At 43.4% G+C, this 13061-nt stretch overlaps 1 protein-coding gene across 1 annotated transcript in view; it reads left to right on the top strand.

Annotated features, from left to right (window-relative positions):
* Positions 1-13061, top strand: part of LOC147445849 (adaptin family protein) — an 83826-nt gene that overhangs the window by 45252 nt on the left and 25513 nt on the right. The window contains exons 4-8 of the mRNA XM_086525224.1: positions 8866-9064; positions 9171-9399; positions 10229-10395; positions 10798-11007; positions 11394-11504. Coding sequence (XP_086381350.1) covers positions 8866-9064; positions 9171-9399; positions 10229-10395; positions 10798-11007; positions 11394-11504 — 916 coding nt within the window. The remainder of the gene's footprint in view (positions 1-8865; positions 9065-9170; positions 9400-10228; positions 10396-10797; positions 11008-11393; positions 11505-13061) is intronic.

The raw sequence follows: 13061 nt of genomic DNA, 5'->3' as shown, positions 1-13061 counted from the left end.
TCTGGAAGGTGAGATCCAGAGGCGAGAACCTTGGTTCTCAAGGATTTGGAATAAGGAATGGAAGTTTCTTGGAATAGGGTTTTGCCCTAGGAATCGGAAGCTGAGGCTTCCGGGAACCATCAAGTCTTATTCTAGAACGAACGTGGTAATACGTTCGGTTCAAGTGCTTGTATAGACTTCTCCTCAGTAATAAAGATACTATTACGGGGGGGGACCAGCCCATCTTCTGGTCCCGAGTACTGTGTCGATCTTCTCACTCTCTATCTCTTTCTCTATTTATTTCTCTCTATATCCTCTGGCTTCAGTAATAAGTGATAAATCCTATTTATCCGAATCTATTTAATATTGTTATGCGCTCCCGTTTGTGACACTCTATGTCATCCATCTCATGACACATCAGAGATGTGTGTTTCGGATGGTCAAACACTTCTTCTCGATGATTTCGGTCACCCATCCAATGTGACACATCAGAAGTACCCATTCTTGGTGGCCCTATAGATATTCCCGTTCACAATGCTCCCGTCATTACTTTGAATGACGCACTAGAATTATCGGTACTTGGATGTCTTAAGCGAGTAAAACCCTCTCACTTATAAATCCAATAATTCATTTAGAATTAATTTTCCTTCAGATAAAGCTAATTTAGCAAAACCTGTACCCCTTGAGCTCTGGAGATTCAGACGCCTATGGCTATGAGGGGCATCACGACATCAACTGAGATTATAGTAGAAGATGAGGACTACTCTATTCCTGCACAGGTGATGCCGAGACAAAGTACTTACCAAGGCGGACATTAAGGAGATTTGCGAGCGACCGATGCTGGACATCCTGGGACATAAACGACGACGACGAAGATGATGACGTTTTTACCCTCTTGATCCCTCACGAGATTGTATCTTTGTTTTTTCTAGAGAGCTCCTAGTCACCCCCTCATAGTGCCCTACAATTCTATGTTAGCTTTTTTGTTTCTCTTAGTTTCTTTGAGACACTTTATCAAGTTCTCCCGAGATGTGGTCTCATAGGTCATTTTGGCCATTTGAAGACGTCATTTGTCTCAAAATGATGACATGGCAATGTCTAGTCAACTCAAAGAAATTGATTTATAAGATGTTGCAACTTATGGGACCCCGTTTGATGGGGCCCAGGGGACGCAAGAACCCTAAAATTAAAGCAAGGACTAAAAATTGCATGACGTGTTGACGTGGCAGGGTTGTACGGACGTTTCCACAATTTTCGCTCGCTACTGACGTGACACTATACGGAATTTTGCCATATGCTATGACAGCTTTTGGGCGCCAGTTTTTGGACCAGACGCTTCTGAGACTGAAGCTTTTCATGTAATTGCTTTTGAGAAGGCCTAGAGCCTATAAATATGAAACCAGGGCTTCTCTTCTCTCAGATTTGCCGGGGAACACTGAGCAGAGAGGACCCTTGGACTTTGTACTTTGCTCAAGCATTAATATAAAAATAAATATCGAGAGGGGCGCCAGATTGATTCACCTGTGAAGTCAGCTTTGAAGAAGTACCTGTTCTGCGGGTGTACATTGAAGATGAACTGGATGACACATCGAAAGACGAGTCAATTGACTCCTGAAGATCAAGAAGCATTCAAAGAAACATAATCAAGCAACAAATTACCCTGGCTACTGGGTCACAAGTCTACTTTTGCAAATGCACGAAAGACAAAGAAGCTTGTACACTTTTGAGGGTGTGTCCAGTTCGTCCTCATTCCCTTTGGATAGTTCCAACAACTCCTCCTCCTCTGATTATAGTGATAAGGACAGAAAGGACAAGAAACGAAGAAAGACCCAAAGACTTAGAAAGAACAAGAAGAAGGCTAAGAAGAGCAGAGTCCACCGAAGATCCCTGAAATATTCAGATAGCTCTAAGGAGGCTTCATCCTCTTCTGAGAGTTAGACCTCTGATGAACCGATGTTTTATTCTAAGAGGAAGCATTTTTACAGAGCCAACCAATATGATTTTCTCGAGGACAAGAGCAAGAAAACCAAAGATTTCAAGGAGGGTGGACAAGCACTAAAGTTTGATATTTTTTCAGGCTTCCAAGATACCCACAAGGCCCTCTCTTTTATTCAACACTTCGACATAGCTTATTCAGGAGGGCGCTATTTAGAGCACTCCAAGGTCCGGAGGGTAGCATTCTATTTGAAAGGAAATGCACAGACTTGCTGGTCCACTCTTTTGTTACGAAAGGAAGCACCCATATTATCGGGAATTCTAGTTCATAAAGGCATAGAGCAGAATATCATCAGCACACAGTATCCCTGAAACTCAAGAGAGATATCAGTGACTTTAGTATCAAGAATCTGGGCAATCTGTTGACAAAGGAGTGGAGCGACTCCCCTCTTGTGCATACCCGCTGCACCAAATTCCGTCCAAGCTGAGTTCCGGGTTCTATTTGGAATAGCCTATGCTAAACCAAATGCTTCAAGGTATAGGTTCACAATCTGAGGAGTATCTGCCAGGTTCTCCTCCTCCATCCACTTCGCATCCAATGCAGAATAGTTCTTGAATTTAACCAAGAACCGCCTTATCATTTTACCTTTTACCTTTCTATCTTTATGTGCCAAAATCTGTTCTGGAACGAGTATCTCCTCGTTTTCCTCCACTTCGGGTTCCTCATCTGGCTCCCCATCATTGGGCACATTGCCTTTAAAAGGCTTCAGGAGACTCACATGAAAAGCATTGTGAATCCTCCAAGTATCGGGCAGCTTCAGTCTAAAGGAGACATCATTAGAAATCTGGAAAGGTCCATAGTATCTCATGCTAAGCTTTGGAAAAAGCCGCTCCTTTCCCTTTTTCTTTCTCAGGCATGCCTTCTCAAAACGTAAGAGCACCCAATTGTTTTCCTTTAATTTCAAATCACGACGATGTCGATCTGCTGTCTTTTTGTGTCTTTCTTGAGATTTTTGCAAAGCCTCTCGGACCTTGGCAAAAGCCATGTCTAAATCCCGTGTGTACTGGTTGGCTTCAAAAATCTTATTTTTCGTGCTTAGGAAGGGTGTAACCTTCGTAGCACCTTCAATAAGCTCAAATGGCGCCTTCCCCGTTGAAGAGTGAATCGTGTTATTGTAGGCAAATTCCACCAAGGGCAATACTTTTCCCATTGAGTCTTCTGATCCGAGATGTAAGACTTCAATAAATCCAGTACGAGTGAATTTGCAATTTCCGATTGCCTATCTATCTGCGGGTGGAAAGATGACGAGAACTGCAACCGCATGCCAATGTTCTCCCAAATAGCTTTCCAAAACAAACTCGTGAATCTGGGGTCTCCGTCGGAGATAATTGTCTCAGGCATGCCATGTAATCTGAAGATCTGGGCCACAAACAGTCTCGCTAAGTGATCCGGCTTGATTGTTTTCTTCACTGGAATGAAATGAGCTTGCTTGCTAAATTTGTCAATAACAGTCCAGATACCATCGTGCCCACTTTGTGTTCTCGGGAGATCAAAAATGAAATCCATTGCAATACTTTCCCAGGCGCGGGTGGGAATGGGTAAAGGCTGTAACAATCCCTGTGCTTTATGTCTGTCAAACTTGACCTTCTGGCATACCAAGCAACTGGGTACAGAATCGTCCACGTCCTTCTTGAGTCTCGGCCAAAAGAAGTATCTCCCCACACCTTTCAAGGTGGTATCAATGCCGCGGTGACCCATAAATGTGGACAGTGGCATTCGTTTAGAACCTTTTCCCTCAATGGTTGTGTAATGCACAACATCGTTTTCTTCATCAAGTAGCCATCCCGAATGGAATATCCCGCTACTACCTCCCCATTCTATATTTGACCGAATACATCTGTAAAATCTGGATCTGTGGCGTATTGATCGACCATGTCCTCGAAGCTTCTATGATGTATCGTGGAAATAGCCAAGACCAACGGCTTGCGGGACAAAGCATCAACCACCAAGTTCTTCTGTCCCTGCACATGGACAATCTCGAAGTGAAACTCAGACAAGATGTTCGCCCACCGCATCTGCTTTTCCAATAGTTGCTTCTGTGACAAGGAGCGTAAACTCTGATGATCTGTGAAGACTGTAAAATCGGCTCCGAGTAGGTAATGTCGCCACTGAGTAAGAGCATGGATAACCGCCAAAATCTCTTTCTCATATATCTGTGCTGTCAATTCCGGCCTTGAGAACAATCGGCTCTCGTAGGCAATGACATGGCCTTCTTGCATTAAGACCGCACCCAGACTACGACCACAAGCATCACAATATATTTCAAATGACTTTTGCAAATCCGGCAAAGTCAAAACTGGTCCTGTAGTCAATTTCTCTTTCAATGTCTAAAAGGCAGTCACCTCTGTGGGTCCCTACGAGAAAGGGACTCCTTTTTGTGTCAAAATATGCAAAGGGGAAGCAACCTCTGCAAACTTTCTAATGAACGCCGGTAGTAAAAAACATAAGCCCAAGAAGCTTCTAACTTCATGGAGATTCTTCAAATCGGGCCAATCATGGATACTCTCTATCTTCGTCGGGTCTATGTGCACTCCTGCCTGCTGAGACGATGTGTCCCAAAAAGTGTATCTCAGGTAGGAAAAATTCACTTTTCTTTGCATTAATCACCAACTTGTGATCGCGTAATGCCTGAAAGACCTGTAGCAGATGTTCTCTATGTTCTGCCTCATCCTTGGAAAAGACAATAATGTCATTAAAGAAAGTGTCCACAAAAGATCTGTACTCTTTGAAAATCCTGTCCATCATTCGGTTATAGGTCGTTGGAGCATTGGTAAGCCCAAAAGGCATCACCAAAAACTCGAATAAACCAAAGGTCGTCCGAAAAGCTGACTTGTAGACACCTCCCGGTGCGATTCGGATCTGATGATATCTGCTCTTCAAATCGATCCTGCTAAAACAAGAGGATCCCTGTAGTCGGTGTAGAATATCATCGATCCTAGGAATCGGAAATCTGTTCTTGATGGTGATTTTGTTGAGAGCTCTATAGTCAATGCAAATTCTCGAAGATCCGTCTTTCTTCAAAACCAATAATACCGGAGAGCAGTAAGGTGAAGTACTCGGCTGGATAAGACCCTTTTCCAAGAGGTCTTTCACTTGGTTCATAATGTCTTCATTCTGGGCTCGGCTCACACGGTAAGATGGCTAGTTCGGTGGTGTGCTTCCAAGTATCAGATCAATGGTATGACCCTCAGGACGAGCTGGTGGCAACTCGCCTTGCAGGCCCTCAGAAAAGCAATCGGCACGAGTGTGGAGAAAATCTTGGCGTTCTTTTTCTAGATCAGACATATTTGTCCCTATGATCATCATTGAACTCTTTCAAAAAGATGGAGTAAACAAACAGATTGGATTTCATTAATTTTGAAACGGCCGAAGCCGATACAGTAGGGACATACTCGCCCTTTAGTTTCACATTAAGTACAATGGTTCGGCCCTTTTCTGTAGTCAAAGTGACTTTTTTCGCCCGATAGCTGACCACTGCGTTGTTCTTATGGTACCAAGGAATTCCGAGGAGGACATCACAACCTTCCAAGGGTATTATGTAGAAGTCCTAGTTCCCCAAATACCCCTGACAATGCAACCGAAGTTTGCCAATGACAGGTGTAACGGTTGCGTCCCTGCTGGATGCCGCTAGAACTGCCTCGACTTGTGGCCCCATCCGATCGGGTGTGATCTCGAGCCGTGCCGCCAATTCAGGAGAAATGAAGTTTGTCTTGGTTCCTCCATCAGATCTTTCACTTTGCCCCAAGCTCGGCAAAGTTCTGTACTCGCATCAATCATGCTTGGGTCAATACCCATGCAATTTGGAACCAGTTCTGCTTTCATCTTGCCTTTCTGTCCACGTTCCTCAGCTGCTTTTGAACTCTCTGGCCTTTCTTCATCTTGTTCTTTCTGTGCCTTTTTAGGGCACTTCGCGGAGATGTGTCCTTGTTCCCCGCATCCCAAACAGTTTCCCTCTTTAATGTAGTTGGCTCTCTCTCGAGGAGTGAGCCGGGGTCGTGCATCCTTATCTTTTTGATCTTGGGGGCTCACTTCTTTCTACTTTCATTTTTAGAAGTCTGTTCTGTTTTCTGCGTCATGATCTCATCTGTGGGGTAAGTCAAACTGCCTGAGTGTATGGAAAAGCCCCGTTTTGCATGATTCATCAGTTCTTGAATAGAATCCGACTTTTGCTCTAAGCAGTGATCTCGGATCTCTGTAGGAAGTCCCAAGGTAAACTGCTCAATCTGTTCTTTAAATGAGATCTTCTTAAATGAAGAAGCGGGTAGAAAATAGCTCCAAAATCTCTCGCAATATGCGTCCAAAGTATCTCTCTTGGTCATTCGGAGATGGGTTTAAGCAGTTCGTATGTCGCGTTCGTACTCCCCGAGTCAACCAAGAAGAAATAAAAAGTCTTTTAAATTGCAGCCACTTAACTGGCGCTTTGTTGTTCAATAGAAGTATGGACCACCATGTTCGAGCATTTCCCTTGAAGTAAGAGGTAGCTCTCCGAATCTTGGAGGGCTTTGAGTAATGCCCTCCATTTTGGTATTTCTTTTTGTATTAATCTGTGCTCAAAGTACAAGGGAGTGGGAGGGTTCTCACTCTCAGACTCTGCGTCCAGATGCTGTGAAGAGTGGGAGCCCAACCACCTATTTATTGGTTTACAAGGGATGCCAAAAGCAGAGCCCCAAAAGCTGCCATCTTTTCACATAAGTTTAAAATAAAGCAAACTTCTCAAAAGCTTCATAATAATAAAGCAAGGCTTCCAAAAGCTTCTCCCAAACATTGCGTAGGATTTTCAGCCCAGCTTGTGTAGGAAAAAGCAATCCGTACAGCTCAGCCACGTCAACACTGTTTCCGGAAATCCGGCGGTCCGTACGTGCCACGTCAGCACTGCAGCGCGTGTTTTCCGGGTTCTGTCAGGGCGTGTGTGTGTGTACTGTTGCCCACTGGCCACGCCACATCACTGGTTTGTGACATCTGAGAGAGAGAGAGAGAGAGAGAGAGAGAGAGAGAGAGAGACTCTCGATGGGGTCCCAACCAACCCTCTCAAGGGCCCCCTACACTGTTGCCGATGTGGTATTTGCTTTTGATTGCATAAATGGAATGTACACACATGCAATACCTCAAACGTAGACTCTACTGACTCGAAGGGAGAATGTTGCCGCGGTAACTCTTCAAAATGAAGCACCTTTGGGGCTGATTTGATGCACCTTTGGATCCGTCTCGATGAGGGGTTGCAGGTGGCCACGAAGGGGTAGATCTGGGGCTGATTTGCGCTCTCGATGTGAGGGGATTGAAGGATTGAAAACACAATGACAGTAATGAGAGCACTCGATGCGGCGAGGGAAAGGCCGAGAAGAGGCTCAACAGGCTGCCGAAGGTCCTCGTTGCAGCAATGAGATTAGTGTTTGTAGATCCGCGACATTTTCGGCAACGGAAAGGGCTGAAAACTTTAAACGCTGGCTGCTAGGGCTGATTTGGCTCGTGGCTTGCGAGGAGAAGCCAAAACGCCAAGGCTGCTGTATGCAAAATCGCTGGGGCTGATCTCTAGTGATGGCTGAAATTGACCCAAAACGTCAGGCGTATGCTCCTTATATAGGGTAAAAATATTGCGAATGAACTTTTTAGGACTTTGGTAGAGCAAACTTGGAAGACAAAGTTATAAAAATAAATAATTTGAATGATTTATTAATAAGCTTGACTAGGCAAAGTTTCTGGGTGAAACTATCGCACATCTGCCAACCAGGAATCCGATTGACACGGGGAATGGCTTGTTGGATTCCTCGAACCTAAAACTACATGCACGTCATGCCAGATGCCCACCGTAGTGTAACAACATCTGTAAAAATGCTTGTACAAACCATTTATGCAAGAGGGTTCCAAAATTGGAAAACTTAATCCAATGGACTAGTCTAGACATGCAAGTCCCGTGAACAGGCTCACAAGATCGTCGGTACTAATCCTCCTAGGATTCTAGACACTCCCATCTAGAGATGGTTATAGAATTGGCTTTGGAAGTCGATGCAGCATGTCCACATGGCACAGAGAGCCATGTGCACGTGACATTCCAAGATCCTAGGAAAAAGCAAGAATCGATCCATATAAATCTGCAACGTCCAAAAGTGGCCTTTGGTCAACAACGTTGGGATCTATCTTTGGCCAGGCATTGATTGTGCTGAAATGGTGTAGTGTTTAGTCCAAAGTAACATAGGAACGGAAAGGGGATGGGGAGTCGGGGTCATGTAAGAGAGATTGGGAAAGCAAAAGTTAGAGAACAAAAACATGGTAGAAAATGGCAATAAAAAGATGAGTGGATAATGTGGAGTTCGGAACTCAATGAGCACTATGAACTAGGAGGAGCGTACGCTTTATAGAGCATGAAAACTCATTGAGATGAGGCCTCATCTGCAAGAGAGAAGACTGCAGGTGAGAAGTTGGTGTCAAGAGGCATAGGCAATTGCCTAGGACAACCCCCAAAACGCAAAAACGGCTGGAAACCCTTACATTTAACTTCTGCAAAAAATTGATGCTTGAAGTGAATAGTGGACTATCTCTGTCTTGCCCTACAGGCTGCCTTGATCAGGAGAGGGACCATCCCTATCCTAGGAATGACCTATCTATGTCACAAACAAAACAAAGAGGATGGCCAATTGTCCTTGGTTATCCAGGATTGTCTCCATTCTCGAGTCTCCGTCCCAGCGTACCATCCCATGTCACTATAATTTAGTCAATGATGGTGCCAATGGTTGACCATAGTGAGTCTATAGCTTGCAGTTCAGTGTGAATTTGAGTTTTTCCTTGATTCATTTAGGTGTGCATTATGTTTATCATGGGTGCTTGTGAGTATCTTATGTGAACTCTCTGTATGGCTTGCCCAAAGCTTGACCAATTCTAATTTTATCATGCAGGATCAAGGATTTCAATGAGTGGGCACAATGTCTTGTCCTTGAACTGGTAGCCAAGTATGTGCCTGAAGATCCCAATGAGACGTTTGACATCATGAACTTGCTGGAGGACAGACTGCAACATGCCAATAGTGCAGTAGTCCTAGCAACTATAAAAGTTTTTTTAAACTTGACAATGTCAATGGCAGATGTCCATCAACAGGTAAACATCTGATCAGTAAGGTCCTGTTCTAGGCCACAATAAATTGATGCATAAAATTTTTATTCTAGGAACTGAGCTGCTTTTAGTCTTGCTTGTATCAATTCAGGTATATGAACGCATCAAAGCCCCTTTAATGACATTGGTTAGCTCAGGAAGTGCGGAGCAGTCATATGCTGTTTTATGTCATCTTCATTTATTGGTGATGCGGGCACCTATTCTCTTTTCCTCAGATTATAAACACTTTTATTGCCGATACAGTGATCCCTCATATATCAAGAAGTTGAAGTTAGAGATGCTGACAGCTGTTGCGAATGAAAACAATACATATGAAATAGGTGAGCAAATTGTGACTGGCAGTTATCTTGAGACCGATTTCTTATGTTAGAAGCTGTGTAAGAGGCAAAGACAAGGAGTCATAATTATATTTAAGAGTCTCTTTTGTTGTGGTGCATTATATTCACAATTGGGCTGTTTTTTGCACGGTCTTTTTTGCTGTCTATGTTTTTTCCAAGACAAACTTATACTATCAGGAAGACATGAAGGACACACGCCTTGATGTAAGTAGTAACACCTGAGGGAGAAGGAATGTCTGCCGAAGGGATAATTGCTCGTAGACCTGTAGAATTCTTGTGGATTTCACTTGCCGAGCAGTGTTTCCAACCTGTTATTGGCCTCTTATTTTTTCTTTACTTGTATTTTTACCATCTTGCGCCCCTGCCTAGTGCTGACTTGAATTCTTCTCTTCAAGGGATTGCTGTCTCTGATTGGAGGTGCTTTCCCTCCCACACACTTACATGACCTTTTCGTTTGACCTGATGTCTGTTGTTTGGATCACTTTGGGATAACTTCGTGCACAATGGTGTAACACATTCAATTTGGAATCATAAAACCTATCATTCTAGTGTGAGTTTTACATTAAAGCAATCTGCTACAGCATCTTCCACCTCAACGCTGCAAACCAAGGAACTAGACTTGAGACTACTTAGAAATAGAGGAATTAGTCCATGAGGGGTTGGAAAAGAAATAGCTTGCTCTTTATTATTATGGTTTATACTATGCAAGTTCAGATGTTTCTGACCGTGGGACAGTATGTATAAACAGCTTGCTGCTGCTTTAAACTTGCTTTAAGAGCTCCATTGCTTGTTTGTTTTGATGCTTTTCCAGTGACGGAACTGAGCGAATACGCAGCAAATGTTGATGTAGCCATAGCTCGTGAATCTATACGAGCAGTAGGAAAGATAGCTTTGCAGCAGTATGATGTCAATGCCATAGTAGACAGATTGCTTCAGTTCTTGGAGATGGAGAAAGACTATGTCACTGCTGAAACACTGGTATGTATTTTTACTCGCTGATGGAATAGCCTGGCCTTGTTGTTATTACTTGTTAAACCACCTGGCATGTATGGATTAATTTCTCCTCCACCGCATATTTATATCTCTCCTTATATTTCATTTAGGGGCTTGTAAGTTCATATGTGCGGCAGTGAGTGCTGTCTTTCTCTGCTTCGAGTCCATAGCCTGAGAATTATCCCTTGCTTTAAGTTTTTCAGTTTTGACTTTTTGTTGACAAGGTGTTTTTCTTCTCCTCGTCCTGTAAAGCTCTTCCCAACCAAACCTCAAACAATCCTCATTTGCAAGTGTGCATCCATGTTCTTGACTGGATCTGTATTCTTTTGTGATAGTCAATGACCTTTGCCTATCCTAATTCTGTAATCTTATTTTCAATTAGTGCAGGTGCTCGTGAAGGATTTGCTACGAAAATACCCACAGTGGAGCCAAGACTGCATCGCTGTTGTTGGCAATGTAAGTAGCAAACATGTTCAGGAGTCGAAAGCAAAGGTAGCTTTGCTGTGGATGCTAGGGGAATATGCACTGGATATGCCAGATGCACCATATGTTCTTGAGGGCTTTGTTGAAAGCTGGACAGACGAGGACTCTCCAGAGGTATTTTTGAATCTTTGTTATTTGTTGCTGAACATATACTTTTGTTGCAGCAAATATTGTTTTCTGCTTGTGCTTGATACAGGCACGTTTTGTCACAATAAAAGTTAGAAATTGGAAGTGGAAATTGGTAACAGTGGCTATTCTTGTCTCGATGCATTTTATTAGAAAGTTTGTCACATCTTTCTATCTTGTACACATGGCCTAATTTGTGAGTGACTGAGGTTTTAGTGATTTACGGAAAAACTTGGTAATGTTGCAAGAAACATGTTAATCCTATGTAAAGCATAATTTTTGTAGCTTGTCTCAGTATTGTTTTTTTTTTTGTCCTTGTAAAATTAAAGGGCACAGAAACTAATGCTTGTTTCCCTTTTGCTCCTGTACTGCAGGTTCGCCTGGAGCTACTTACTGCAGTTGCCAAGTGCTTCTTCAGAAGAGCTCCAGAAACTCAAAGGATTTTAGGGGAAGCACTGGCAGCTGCTCTAGCAGATGCTCATCAGGTAACAGCTCTCTCTTAGTCTTCCATCCTTAAAATGTGTTAAAATAAAAGCCCCGACTTATTGGTTTCCCTGCAGTGAGCTTTTCTCTCCTTAATGGTGCCAACTAATAAAGAAAGATGGAAGGTTAACTTTCCTGGAGGCAAAGAAAATTAGCGTATGAGGCTAAATCATACATAACAGTATTTACCTTCTAGGGTCATAAAAAGTACAATATACAGTATGTGGATATATGCATAGGTGGGGGAGGGAGGTTAAGCTCTAACATCTAGGAGCCGTGTAGAAAGACCTATAAGATGGTGTCAAGATCAATGGACTGCTGCTGCTATCTGTCCAGACAACATCAGTATCGTGCCTGTAAGATCTAAGGAGTAACATGAAACTTTAAACAGTAGACATGAAACTCAATTTAAAAAACGAAATACTATTGACAACTCTGTCCAGCTGTGTGCTCCCAAAGTAAAGCTTAGATGGTGATCCCAACCAATACTAGCTGAAGAGCTAAAATGCTGGATACATCAATTGTGTAGAGGGGCTGCACTTGAACAGTGCCTAAAATCCTTTATTCAGAAGGAACCATATGGGGAATTTCTCATCATTTCAGGGATATTATGGGAATACTCTAGGAATATTTTGGATAGAGGCTGCTCGATAGCCCTTCAGGCCCATAATTAGGGACTTCTGTATATTTCACTACCCACAATCTATTCTACCTTGGGCTGCTACCAGCAAATTCCCAATCTTCGAGATTATTTACCCCATAAACGTCGTATTTCAACCATCATTGGTCACATGATAGACCTAATGTAACTTGAAGTTAGGGCCCACCAAATGTCGATGTTGACATATGGCTAGTCCTTGCAACTGGAGCACCATTGATCACTGATGAGGATGGGTATCTTAAACCGCCCCCTCCCCCCCTCCCCCCCCCCCCGCCGGTCCCCCCTCCCCCCCAACCACACCACCGCACACACACACCCATGCATCCCTGAATTCCAATGCTGTCTTCAGACTCATTCCAATGATGTCTTCTTGCTTTGTTAGAGAACCTACTCAAGATCCCAACTGCAAAATTGATATTCGTCTGAAGTTCCACAAGTAGATAAGATTGCCTAATCAATTTCTTGTAGCTCTTGATGTCTGCAAGTGGTGAAGTATCTTCAGTAGACAACTTTGCATTAACCTTCCTGGGTGTAGCGATGTCAGGTGCATCAGAAAGGTTTAAGAATTTTAGCGCAAATCTAGTACTTAGCACAAACACAAGTTTCCTTTTACTTCACTTGAGAGAACTGAACACAATGAGAGAGAGAGGCAAAGGGAGAGGAGGTATGTCACCACATGAGGGGTCCCAACCACCCTCAAGAGCCCCCTTGCTTTGTTGCCAGAGCAAGTACTTGCACAAATGCTGATACAAAGGCTAAATGCTGAATACTGAGTGTCGATGCTTCATGCGGATGAACTGCAAAACGCTAGGGCTGATATGTTGCAAAACGCTATGCTGATTTGGTGCAAAAACGCTGGGCTGATCTGATGCAAAACGCTGGGCTGAACTGATGCAAG

The sequence above is a fragment of the Adiantum capillus-veneris genome, chromosome 12 (assembly GCF_014529385.1).
Source record: "Adiantum capillus-veneris isolate H3 chromosome 12, ASM1452938v2, whole genome shotgun sequence".
Classification (NCBI taxonomy): Eukaryota; Viridiplantae; Streptophyta; class Polypodiopsida; order Polypodiales; family Pteridaceae; genus Adiantum; species Adiantum capillus-veneris.
The sequence above is the reverse complement of the archived record's forward strand: the minus strand, read 5'-3'. Positions and strand labels throughout refer to the sequence as shown.